We start from the raw sequence: 12,985 nt of genomic DNA, 5'->3' as shown, positions 1-12,985 counted from the left end.
AGAACAGAAAGGAACAGAAACACAACTGCATCCCACAGCACAGACGACAAGGCCTCCTCACTTTACACATAGTGATTAAAGGAGACAATATGAGAGGAAATGAGGAGATAACTCCATAGTGTGAGAGTAGGGACAGTTTGAAAGTGTATTGGAAGGTGATTTTCTTACAGACACACACACCTCAATGCTAAAAATATGTCATCATCTGATTGCACAGAGCCAGTCTGCGTCCAGAGCCAAATCATTCAGATCATGTAGTATTTGTTCTGTTTTTGTTTTCTTTCAGATCTGTGGGAACCCAGCGCCTCGATTTGTTTATTCAGAACTGTGAAACCCTCTTGTCTTTTGATACTGCGATTAATATTTTACAGAAAGCGCCTCCATACCTCCGAGACGCCTACACTCACGTCTCTCCAAAGGCATCAGCGCGCTGCACATCAATACATAATCATAAAAAAAAAACACCTTTTTTTTTTTTATTTCAAAATTAAAATTCACAACAGCGGTGAGAGCACAAAGGGGAGACTGATGCAGGGATCTCTAGGTAAAAACGCGAGTAGATGAAGTGAGATTGGTGCATATATTTGTATGCAGGCTAAAGACGGGGAGGCACAACAACCCACACTTCACACGAACATGCACCTAATGACAGGTCAAACTTTCTTAATGATGCTACAGAGACACACGTAAAGACCAGTGAACTGGCCTGTGCAGCTTTCTCCATAAGTGTGTGGAGTGCTACATATACCAATGCACAAAAATACACTTCATGCTGTTGTGATTACACACAAACACACACACATCTCACAGTCAGTCCTCTGTGGCCGTTACATATCAGCTACAATGGGGAACTGAACACATGATAATCTGGATTTGCTGTTTTGGAAGTTAGCTACCATAACATCTAAAGCTGGAGAGATCCTCTGTGTGTGCATGCATGTTGTGCATGTGTGTGAATGTGTGTAGATGGGGAGATGATTGGAATGATTTCTCTGGGAATGCGAGTGAGAAATTTCCACTAGGATGATTTCCTCCTCCCCTCTACTCATTTTCCCCCGGCAGCTCAGCTTTCTCCCTCTGAAACGTTCCCCACCTTTCCCTCTCTCCTTCACACACATGCAAAGAGACAAAGTCCCTCTGAAATCTTTGCTTCTAGCTTCTCCACACACACACACACACACGCAAACACACACACACACCCACACACAATTCCCACCGAGATCATCCCAATCAACGCCACCCCCCCTCTCAACTCTTCACCACTAAAAGCAGCTTTCTCAGATTAATTGCGCTCTCTCTCTGACAGATAGGCCCAACAACGGAAGAGGAGGGGGGGCAAAAAAGAACAGCGGATGGAAGAATTGGAAAAAAAAATTAAAAAAAGAGGAGGGGTATGAGGAGGGGGATGAACAGAAGAGAAAGAGATGAGGAGGAGGGGTGGACGGGGACAGAAATGTGGAGGATTATACGTGGTTTGGGGTTGATAAATACTTATTTGTCGTTCTATGGCCCTTATCTTGCTGAGCATGTTCTGTTGAACCCTTTGGTGTGTGTGTGTGTGTGTGTGTGTGTGTGTGTGTGTGTGTGTGTGTAGCTAGCCCGTCCAGAGGAAAGCAAAGGGTATTAATGCCCCACACTGGAGAGGACTCTACTAAAACTCTCACACATGTGGAGTTTTGGGGTAAATGGGTGAGCAAACGAGCAAAATAACAAACGGGACATTGAAAAATAAGTGTGTGTTACCGTGTGTGTGTGTGTGTGTTTGTGCGGAGGCCTCTCTAGTGAGGAGGGAGATCTCATTGGGAGCCACTGACCCCATTATGATAGAGAACCCTCCTCTCCCTTTCTCTCTCCGTTGCCTTCAGAGTTGAGAGGCAACCCCTACGCCTGCCCTATCTGTCGCCGCGCTAGGTGGCTGCATTTCCCGGAACCGCCAGTAGAGGTCAGGCTCATTCCTCTTTATGTGACCGAGACAAAAGGAGAGGAGGGGAGAGTTTGTCCAGGTTCCTATAGGAGCATCATCTCTCGCTTTTGTCTTCCCCCACTTGCCTCAGACGATATGTGACCTCTAACACCGAGGTCAGAAACATTAGAAAAGTGGAAAGGAGAGGAAAAGGAGACGAAAGAGCGAAAACGACAAAAGGGAAGTAGAAGGAACGAGAGAAGGAAAAGAAGGAGGAGGAGGGAAAGAAATTGTGTGTGTTTTCCCTCAGGTTCTTTGGGTCCAACTGCTGGTGTATTGATTTGCAGACGGAGCGAGGGATGGAAAGGAAGGACAGAGGAAGAGGAGGGAGGGATGGAGGCCGCGGCTCCCCTCCCTGGAGGAGCTCAGAGCGCTGCGGAGGACTGCTGGAAATAGCCCAGAGGAGGGGAAAGGAAGAAGGAGGGATAAACATGAGAAGGAAGGATGAGGCAGGAATATAATGGACGGACGGATGGATGACAGGCCACTGAACTACACACACTTCAAATGACACACACACACACACACACACGTGTGTGCGCACGCTCTGACATCTCTTGGTTACTTCTCTTCATTTACGTAGTTGTTGGGGGTTTGGTATCGATCACGCAGCAGTGCAATCGATCAGTGCGCGCTGAGAATGTGTGTGTGTGTCGCAGTGTGACATCTGGTCTACAGCAGAGTAATTGATATATTCTACAGAAAAAAAAAAATAAATGGGTGTACAGAAGAAGTGTTTTTATATTTAGTATTTACTGCACTTCTTAGGACAGAAACATCTAAAATAAGATTATTCTGCACATTCAAATGTTTCACAGTAAAAGAACTACGTCCCCTAAACTTCTGGAAAAGTGAATGAATTTATAGTGAGAGCAAACAGGAATTTGTTCATTCATTTTCTGTAACTGTTTGTCCTTTCAGCCTATCTCAGCTGGATACACAAGCATTCACACTCACACATACGGCCCATTTAGAACCAGCAATGAACCTAATGAACATGTCTTTGGATGGAGGGAGGAAGCTGGAGAACCTGGAGAGAACCCACGCACACACAGGGAGAACCTGAAAATGAAGGCTGCGCATTTCGGAGAGCTTATGTGGTTCCTTTGACATTATTTAGGTTTTATTTAAAGCTATTCGGACACTATTTGACTAGACGAATTTGAGTGTGGACTTGGGTTCAGGTTTTTTTTTGTGTGTTCACAGTAGAGGGTGTGTGCGCCGCAGTGAGAACAGCCCGTCTTGCAGGCCAGGCCGGTCCAGACCAGTCAATACAGAGGCCTGTCATTGTTTTTTCCTAAACTGCTTAGAGAGAGCGAGGCTAAAGCCTGCAGAGCCACGGGCCCTGGGGAAATATGGCCCTGTCGCATTAGCCACGCGCAACTCTGCCATACTGCCACACTGACACACACACACACAAACACACCCAGGAATATATTCACAGATTCGCTGCTGCAGCTAAGAGCACATGCATGTACAGACACATGATGCCAAGAAAAGAAAAAAAATAAATAAACACATGCATGCACGCATACACACAAAATCTCATGGGGAAAGGGAGAGGGGGACGACGGAGGAAACCAAGAGAAAGAGATAAGAGAAAATCTAATCTGCCTTGTCCTGCTTCTCTCTGCAATATACAAACAAAAAAGAATGTCTGTGTTGAGCCGACGATGCTGCCAGCTGCTTCAGAGTGCTACTGTCACCTTTAATGTGCATGTGTGTGCTTGTCTCATTTATAGAGCAGAAACATCTGAATGAATTATCTGGCCTGAAAAATCCAGTTTTACTCTCTAACTCTGAATCAGGAGGATGTCACAATAACTTTCTCTCAGTTACTTGAACACACACTCACACACACACACACACACACACACACACACACACACACACACACACACTGTGCTGTTCTGTGATGATTTAACAGCTACACCTTGAAATGCAGGTGCCAAGTTTCTAATGGACCCAGGAAGAGGAAGCGCTGCCGTTGGAACAATGCCGCGTGTCTGTGTGTGATACCTACGTGTTTCAGCGAGCGTCTGTCAGTGCGTAAATTTGTGTCAAGTGTGTGTGTGTGTCTGTGTGTGTGTGTGTCTGTGTGGGGACTAACGAGAGGCAGTCCAACTGCAGTATGTGTGTGCCCCATCTTCATTGCTGTTTTTAACACCAAATGAAAAATCACCTTAGTCGTCTTGTGGTCTTCTTTGGGTTCAGAGTATTTATAGCTCAGAGTTGACACTCTTCCAACATCACGAGCATGTCTGTGTGTGTGGTCTGTATATATGTGTGTGTGTGTGTGTGTGTGTGTCTGGGACTAGCAGATGGGCTGTCTTAGCCCTCTTCCTCTACTCCCTGGCTTGTCTTTAGCCCCACCCGTCCTGGACAGGATGCTGCCTCGGGAGTAGATCAAAAATAAACGCACCCCCTGCCCCTTAACATCCCACCGACACGTATTCCCTGCCCCCCCCCGCTCCTCCACTTCTCTTTTTCTGTCTTTGTCCCCACATTTCCTCCCCCGTCATCCCTCGCTCTTCCTCTCGCTCCGCTCCGAAGCGAAAACGCTTCAAATTATCCATCATTGTTCACCCTCCTCTTTTTCCAGCCAAGTCACGATGACCCCCGCTTTTCTCCCCTGCCACCACACCCAGGGTCACCCCTCTGGCCATGTCCTGTTTGGAGCACTCCCTCCCTTTCTTTCTCCCACGGGGACTTCCCCTCTCCTGTTGCTACCGGCCCATCCAGCCAGGTTTGGTCCGGTAAACACAAACCCAAAATACACACACACCATGAAGGGAACACGGGCACATATAAGATGAAGAGGCAAACATGCATAAATCTACAGCAGATTTGCACAGAAGCTGTTGCATAAAATAAGGAAGTGACCTCACCTCCAGCAAAAACAACATTCCTGAGCACCACATGACACTTTTGGGCAACATCATTGCAGAAAATAAATTGCACAAACATACACACACACACACAGCATTGTCAGTACTGAGGAATGTGATCCTGAGCACCACATGAGGCCCGTAGAGCGTTCAGACAAGGCTGACAAGACACACACAGAGCAAACACCATTAAACACTGAATTCATGACATGACGCACTGAAATGAAAAGTGCATAAAGAGGTTGCAGACGGACAAATAAATGCACAGGCACGACTGAACCGACACACACATGCGCTCACAATTCAGCAGAGCGTGCCGGCTTTACATGTCACTGTCATATTACTGCACACGCCCAATCCCCACGAGTCACCGAGGGGACAGCATTTATTATTACTATTATTACTATTATTCACTCTAAACCGACAGAAAGGCAAAAGGAGGAACAAGAAGAGGATGCAAAGTCACATATGATGGATGGAATCAACCTGGGATCAAACGCATAGTTGGGCTGACAGTAAATGTAACAGTGGAAATGACGGCTCAATGGATGGATGAATGAAAGAATGGAGGTATTATCTAATGTAAAACGGATTATTAAAAGGAGCACCTTCATAAGAGATTAGTGTGATGCAGAGAGACAAAGAAGGAGGAAAAGTGGAGGCTTGCCTTTTATATGTTTGCATACAGGATGTGAAGTCAATGAATCAATCCGTTACAGATTTATGTCACATTCTTGAGCAGAAATGAACAAAAGAAATCTGTGGTTTTAGCTTCTTAGTGGAAACTACTTTGTGCTTAACCACATATCTTTGAGTTCTTTATTGTTGGTCATGTTGGTAATAATAATTGAAATATTGCAAAATCACAGAAACATCACATTCCATGTACTGTAACTGTACAGCAGTCACATATTTCAAAGTTGTTCTGTTTTATTTGAGTTAATGACAAACTTCGAATAAAACAAGAATTTGCCTTAAAGCAAGAATCATCTATTAAAGATGGTGCAAAGAGTGAAATAAAGTGATGAAAAGCTAGAAGAAAAGAAAATGTATATGTACAGGTGGACCAGGAGACAAACACACCAACCCGATATTCTGAGTTAGAATTAGTTTCTAGAGGCAAACAGCGTGTTTACGAGTGCAATACCCATATCTGTGAGTGTATTTTGGCAGGGCTGATAGAACACCACACCACGCAGAGCCTGTCCTGTTTTATGACACATCGCCTCTGTTTACCTGTCACACACATGCGCGCACACGCAAACCAAATGACAGGTACACGGTCCAAGCTGTTAGAAACCCTCCAGGTGTTGGCTCAAATACTGTACTTCCTTTGTGTCTGTCCCCAAGTCTCTTCATCTCCTTCTTCCTCTTCATCTCACTGTCTGCCTTTGTCTCTGTACATCCTGTTTGTTCCACTGCTTTCCATCAAAGCAACAAGTAACTACTTTTGACTGGTGCTTTTGTCTCCCCCCTTCACCGATCCCCACTGTTCCTCCGTCAAAGCGCAAACGCAAACACACACACACACACACACACACACACACAGGTGTGCACATGCACATATAACACTACATTTCCAGATGATTAACCGGTCCCACATTGAGATTCTCTTTCTTCTATTTAAATGCCACACTAACAGAATCTGCTTTGCATTCACAGTGTGAAATGATGAAAACTGCAAAAAAGTCCAACAGTGTTAACAGCCACGGACACAATTTGTATGCAATTTTTCCTTAGGTGGTCAGAGGAGGGAAAAAGTCCATCCGAGTCTGAGGACAGTTAGTCAGAATGACAGAAATACTTTTTTCGCTTTAGTTTGACATATCTTTGATTGGTTCAGCTTCATTTTTTTTTATAACTACAATATTAATATGCTTTAAACAGTATTCTATAAAATAGTTAGCACTTCCAGATTTAGTGGTCCTGTAGTTGAGGCAGTAGCGGACTACCTGGTAATCGGTATCGGCTGGAATGCAGTCTCTCTGCCTCTCCACCTCTCCCTTTTGTTTTGAACCTCTTTTTGTATCTGTCTGTTTTCTCCCCGCTGGAAAAAAAAACAAAACTCAAGTCTGGGGATTCAGGGAGGTGTGAGAGTGTGTGCGTGTGTGCCTGTGTGTGTGTGTGTGTGTGTGTGTGTGTGTGTCCCAGGTCCCCATTCTAATAACACAGAATCTCCCAGTGAGCAGTGGGGCAGCTGAGTACGCTCCCCTGGAACGCCACAGGGATCTACGGATCAAATTCACCACCCCCCAAACTCCACCCCCACCCCAACACACACACACACACACACACACACACATATACATCTATGCAAACGCACAGAGCCAAGGGATACACGGATCAGAGAGTACACACTATGACTTGACACAACGCTGAAAACCGAAACACACACACACACACACACACACAGGCGCATATAAAGCCTATTGCCAGTTCAGCCACATCCACACCTTTCCATAATTCAGTTAGAGTGAGACTGTGAGGCTCTTAGATTCAGACAAAGACAACGCTAACATTATTCACAGACAGACTACTAACCACAGCTCGTTTCTCTCTTCACACACACACACGCACACACACACACACACGCGCACACTGTGCCCTGATACCAGCAGCAGGCAGTGAACATGTCTGCCAAGTTACTCTTTGTTGTGCATCAACTACCACCGCTGCTTTGGCTTTGAGGGCAAAGATTGAGATATTTCTGTACCTTAAAGGAACATGGAGCCGTTGAGGAGTCTGGCTTTATTGTATAATAATGTGAGACTCATTGTGAATTTCTAGTGTTAGGACGTAGTACAACTCCAAAATTAAATTAGTAAAATATTTGATATTTTATTCCTCCATGTCTCCTTGTACTGTAAAGCTTTATATATCCCAGTTCTATCATGAGTCTATGAGCTCAACGAATGTAAGTTATTTTAATTGTGTATGTAAGGAAACAGATCCCTACTCGTCTTTGTGGTGGTGTGTGCTCAAATATTCAACACCAGCGAGATTGGTGGTGGTGTGTGTGTGTGTGTGTGTGTGTGTGTGTGTGTGTGTGTGTGTTTGAGGGGGGGATAAGACACACAAACAAAAGGATCCCCCACCTCCATCCATTTATTCATCTGACCAGCAGTTCAGCCATCTAGCAGTGTTTAAATATTTACCAGAGCTAAAGGAAATGTTGTAGCACAACTGACGCAGAGGCAGAAAAAAAAGGGGGATGATTGGGGAGGAGTGCAGCAGTGATGGATGGCGCAAGGGATGGAAGGAAACGTTGAGGGCAGAAGTTGCGGTACAGCACCCCCTTGAGGCTCAAGAATAATGTGAAGATCAAGAAGACACCGGGAATGTAACGCGGCAGGGAGTCGGAGCTCATTTAGAGCCCAATGACGATTTAGAAAAGAGAGACCTCTGTATGTAATGTACATATTTGGATGGTGGAAACAAACAAAGTAAATTGTTTTATGAAGGTGAAAACTTGTTTGTTGGGAGAGAGAATGGAACATTGTTCGCATATATAACATTTTTTCCATTTCTTTTCTATAGTCGCGCTAATTGCTAATGAAAGAAAGGAGCAAAACATGCAACAGTAAGAAAAACAGAAAAGATGATGAAAGAACGAAAGAAAGGAACCAAAACAGAGAGAATGAGAAAGTCATGTGTGAAGTCTGGGAGTAAAGGCAGAGAGAGATCCAGGAGGACCTCACTGATCAGGGCCACAGCATTTTTTATTTACACACCCACATACACACACGCAGGCGCACACCAAAACATCTCTTATTTACCAGCTTACGTCTGCACTATTTATGGGGCACTGGGGAGAGGCACAGAAGAGAGGAAGAGAGGAGAGGGGCTAAAATATGCATAGGGGCTGGTTCTTCTGGGACAGACGGGGGGAGTCAGAGAGAGGGAGGAAGACAGTGCGAGAGGAAGGAGGGAGAGAAACAGGAAGAGAGGAAGTGAAAACTGTGGTATGTGTTGTATACGTTCATAGGAAGGTTTCAAAGCAAGTGACTGAGGGAGAGAGAAAACTTTGTATGCAAAGGAGAGAGAGAGAAAGAAAGAAAGGCTGAAGGAGTGAAGTCAGAAGGGAGAAAGGATGATGCAGCGGTGTGTGCTGCAATGACCCTTGGGTTTGTGTGTGTCTGTGTGCGTGTGTGAGAAAGGAAAAGAGAAACAGTGAGTGAGCTGGACATCATATGGTCCCTCTGAGGGGTTGAAAGAGGCCAAAGCCTTTTCTAGCTGGCCAACCAGCCTTCTCCATCCATCCGCTTCTCATTAAAACACACACACACACACACAAATTACCCTATTCCACTTTCGGCAAACACGCACACACACACACAGACTCACGCACACACACATACGATAACAGCTAGCAGCAGCATTAACCTCCGTGGTTGTAGCTCTCCATCTCCCCCAGTCAGCCTTTCTGTCCAGCCCACTTAGAGAGCCCTCCCATGGGGCAATGGAGCGGTGGCAGGTCAGACTCGGGCTGCAAGTTTTCACACATACACGCACACGCGCACTTGGGCCAGGACCAAAGAGTCACAAGATGGATATAGCCACGGTGCAGCAGCGAAAGAGGAAGAAGTGCAAGGCGCTGAATGGGGGAAAAGTTGCACTGAGCTCAACGTGGAGGGGATGGAACCAGGTGAATAAGTGGAAATGAGTCAAGCTATGTAACCTCCTGCACTGAGACACACTCACTAAACAAATCTCACTTACAGGCTGCCACCTTCAGTTTTGATTGAGACTGATATAAAGAAAAATGAAGCTTAACCACAGCATTAAGAGAATCTGTAATAGCTGGTGAGTCATATATTGTTTAACCTGTATAAAATAATTGTTAAAGCTCTGTGTATGTGAGAAAATGTTGAAGCAGACACTTCCTGTCGCTCCAAACCAATTATTACAATTCATCATCCTATGAAGATGTTGTGACCCGGTCAGATGGCAGGAGAGAAGTCATCTGGGATGGTGTGTGCATATGGAAGAATAAAGGTGTGTGTGTGTGAAGAGCCTGTTTGTGTGTGGATCGCAGTGTGTGTGGAGGTGTGAGTGTTGACTGTGTGTGGACATTAACCGACAGGGTCCAGCAGTCGCCCTGCTGTTAAATGGACTGGCCAGCCATATGCCCACCACCTCTGGCCCTATATCACTGCCACTTTGTGTGTGAGTGTGTGTTTGTGTGTGGTGGAGAGGGGAAGGCCTTTTTGAATCAAATAATGGCCATTACAATTAGTTTTTAACTGAATTTCTTCGACTACATCTCCACCTGCACACCAAGCACTCACCTGAATATAGCACGTATTATGGAGTAGGCCCCTGCTGCTATTGAGCATGAGTATTACTAGATACACGCATATCACCCCAAGAGGGGACGTGAAGATTTAGACTTTTCAGATTGAGAAAACTTTATTTGTCCCCGGGGGGAAATTTAATGGCCAGTGAAAATGAAGACGACACAGGAGCAAATTTAAGAGTAAAAGGGAACACGAGGTATAAAATGGATGAGTAATAGGAGTTATTAAGACACTTGGATTCTCGTCCAATTTATAATTTATTTGAATTCAGGTTTTGAATCTAAAAAATTGTTCAAAAAAAGCTTATGCGCTATTCCTATAGAGTGGCCACACAACTGCTTTGTACAATTAAATACAACATAGAAACTCCAGATAATATTTAAGGTTATAGCTGGAGACACTCCACTAATGTCCTATTTGTCAGTGTCAATCAGTCTCAACTGTACAAGAAGAAACACCTTATTTAATGAAAAAACTAATCATATACCTTACTACAATCATTTCCATGTCAATTCAGAATGACGTACAGATTTCACCTTAACGAGTCGGATGTTTGACCCGAAGATGTTGCAGATCGCTAGTCTGCTGCCAAACATGTACAAGACAGAAGACGGCGGGAAGGTTTACATCATCACAGACCTGGCCACAGCTGGCCCAGGACCTACTCTGGGGTGACTTATAGGCACTGATCTCTTTCGTGCACACACACACCTAATGTGTCTGGACCCTAATGACATGAAGCTTGCCAGAACCCTGCACAGACCTCATGAGGAGAGATGGAAAGACATGAACGGAGAAACGAAAGTAGGTAAGCTGCAAATATAAGAATTCTGTGAAACAGTAGTGGTTGTGTGTGGGACGCAAGGGGGCAAAGTTACTGTATACTGAGGAATGAGTGGAGGCATAGAAGGAGGAGTAGAAGTCATGTAATAATTTAAACCGAATACGTTTGGTTTACAATATTACTTCACTCAGATGAAGACACACAGTCCACGTACTACATTCTGAGTTAGCATGTTACTCCAGCACATTTCTCCTAATTTACTGACACAGTGCACAGACAAAGGATAATAACCAACCAACGTTCACGCAGAGATCGAATAAAGGCATCCTACCTGTAGTTCTGTCTGAAAAAAGAACTTCTGTGGACACTGGGAACAGTCGTAGATCTTGTCTTCCTGACCATGCACTGCAAAAATGTGCTGCTGGAGCTTGTTGGCCTGCACGAACACTGGGAGAACAATGAACAATGAACACAATGTTTATTTGATGTCACCAAATACATACAGCAATGGCATCATAAGCATTCAACAGAGCAATAAAATGAAGGAAGTGTCCATTTGAGAGTTGTCTACTGGGCAAATATAACAGCACAAGGGTGCTTAATTGAATTCAACATTTATTAAACTGTTTATAATAATGATACACGCAATGTAATGCAATTTGTAAAGGGTTAAAACCTGGTAGAAAACTACCTATATCTGCAGGTAGATGTTCAGAGAACAGTGATAAGGAACTAACTACAACGACAACTTGATAATTACAATTAGCACTGACTAAACCGAATGGCATTAGAGTACAAATAACCCCATGATCACATATAAAGCAAGTTTGGGCTGACTGGAAAGAAGGGTGCAAGAGACAGAAGGAGAGAAAACAGGAAGAGCTATCCTCAGCAGACCATGTGATATTTATCAATAAATTATCTCTTTTTTTTTTTTTTTTTAACTTCTACTCCAGTGTTGTCTCATACAGTTCCTTCTTTCTCTCCCCTTTGTTTCAGTAAACTTTTGGTGTTCACTGTGAGTGTGTATGTGCTGAATTATTAAGCCCCCCCATAGGAGCGGTGCCCATCTTACTAATTCATAAGCCACCGAGGAATAGAGTTAAAGTTTAAAGTGTTGCTGTGTACCTGGGGGGGAGAGAGGGAGGGGGAGGCATACAATGCAAGACAAACTCAACAACTGAGGGAGGGTAAGAGAGTGATGGAGTGACAGACAAACAGAGAGCGTGGGAGAGAGGGAGCACATGGTTGGATAGAGAGTCGGACAGGGAATGAGGAAAGGAGAAAGCTAAGGGGCCGGTTTCCCGCTGAATGAAATTCCAAAAAGCAAAGGGCTAATTTGGTCATCCAGCATTTTGCTTCTGACCTCCAGTGTATTGTAAAGCTTTAAGGTACTTCATATTTGATCAGTTTGGAGGCATTACTGTGTTCACTTTTGCACACACAGAGTTTTGTTGGTACTTTTTTAGCAGTGGCACCCCGCTGCAATATTACTCCCACAGTTAGAAATGTTAAAACGATGAATATTCCTGGTGTGATTTTACTGTTTACTCGAAATCTGAAATCCCCCACAGCCATTGCAGCACATTTACTGAATATATCATAATATCAGATAATCTGGAGAGAGCCATTTCTGAGTCACAACAGGTATTTTTAAACTGTCTTTGTATTTTAACCATGGCATGCTAGGTCCACATTCTTGCTTGCAGCCGTGCAAGAGGTGTTTTTTTGAATGCAGTTTTAATAGGAAAAGTAAAACCGTTTTTTAATATTCTAATAGAATTAGTGGACTATATAGTATATAAAATACAAATAGTATGGTTCTGCATAGCTGTGCAGACAGAGAGATACAGTACATATATTTTCTAGAGATAACAACACTGGCGCCTCCTAGAAGACAGGTGAGGAGCCCAGTGGGTCACTGCATTAAATTAGCAGCTGTTCATCAAGTGATTTAAGGTAAAGTCCATTCTACTGTGATATGCAGAATATGTAAGTCAGTTCTTAATTACAAGAAAACTATTGTTGCAGTGCATTCTCATCTGAAAAGGCA

General features: G+C 44.2%; 1 protein-coding gene across 3 annotated transcripts in view; it reads right to left on the bottom strand.

Annotated features, from left to right (window-relative positions):
- znf423 (zinc finger protein 423) overlaps positions 1 to 12,985 on the bottom strand; it is a 133,153-nt gene that overhangs the window by 1,110 nt on the left and 119,058 nt on the right. For all 3 annotated transcript variants that reach the window (XM_047595965.1, XM_047595966.1, XM_047595967.1), the window contains one exon: positions 11,264 to 11,379. In XM_047595965.1, the coding sequence (XP_047451921.1) occupies positions 11,264 to 11,379 (116 nt within the window). The remainder of the gene's footprint in view (positions 1 to 11,263; positions 11,380 to 12,985) is intronic.

The sequence above is a fragment of the Mugil cephalus genome, chromosome 10 (assembly GCF_022458985.1).
Source record: "Mugil cephalus isolate CIBA_MC_2020 chromosome 10, CIBA_Mcephalus_1.1, whole genome shotgun sequence".
In the NCBI taxonomy this organism is placed as follows: Eukaryota; Metazoa; Chordata; class Actinopteri; order Mugiliformes; family Mugilidae; genus Mugil; species Mugil cephalus.
The sequence above is the reverse complement of the archived record's forward strand: the minus strand, read 5'-3'. Positions and strand labels throughout refer to the sequence as shown.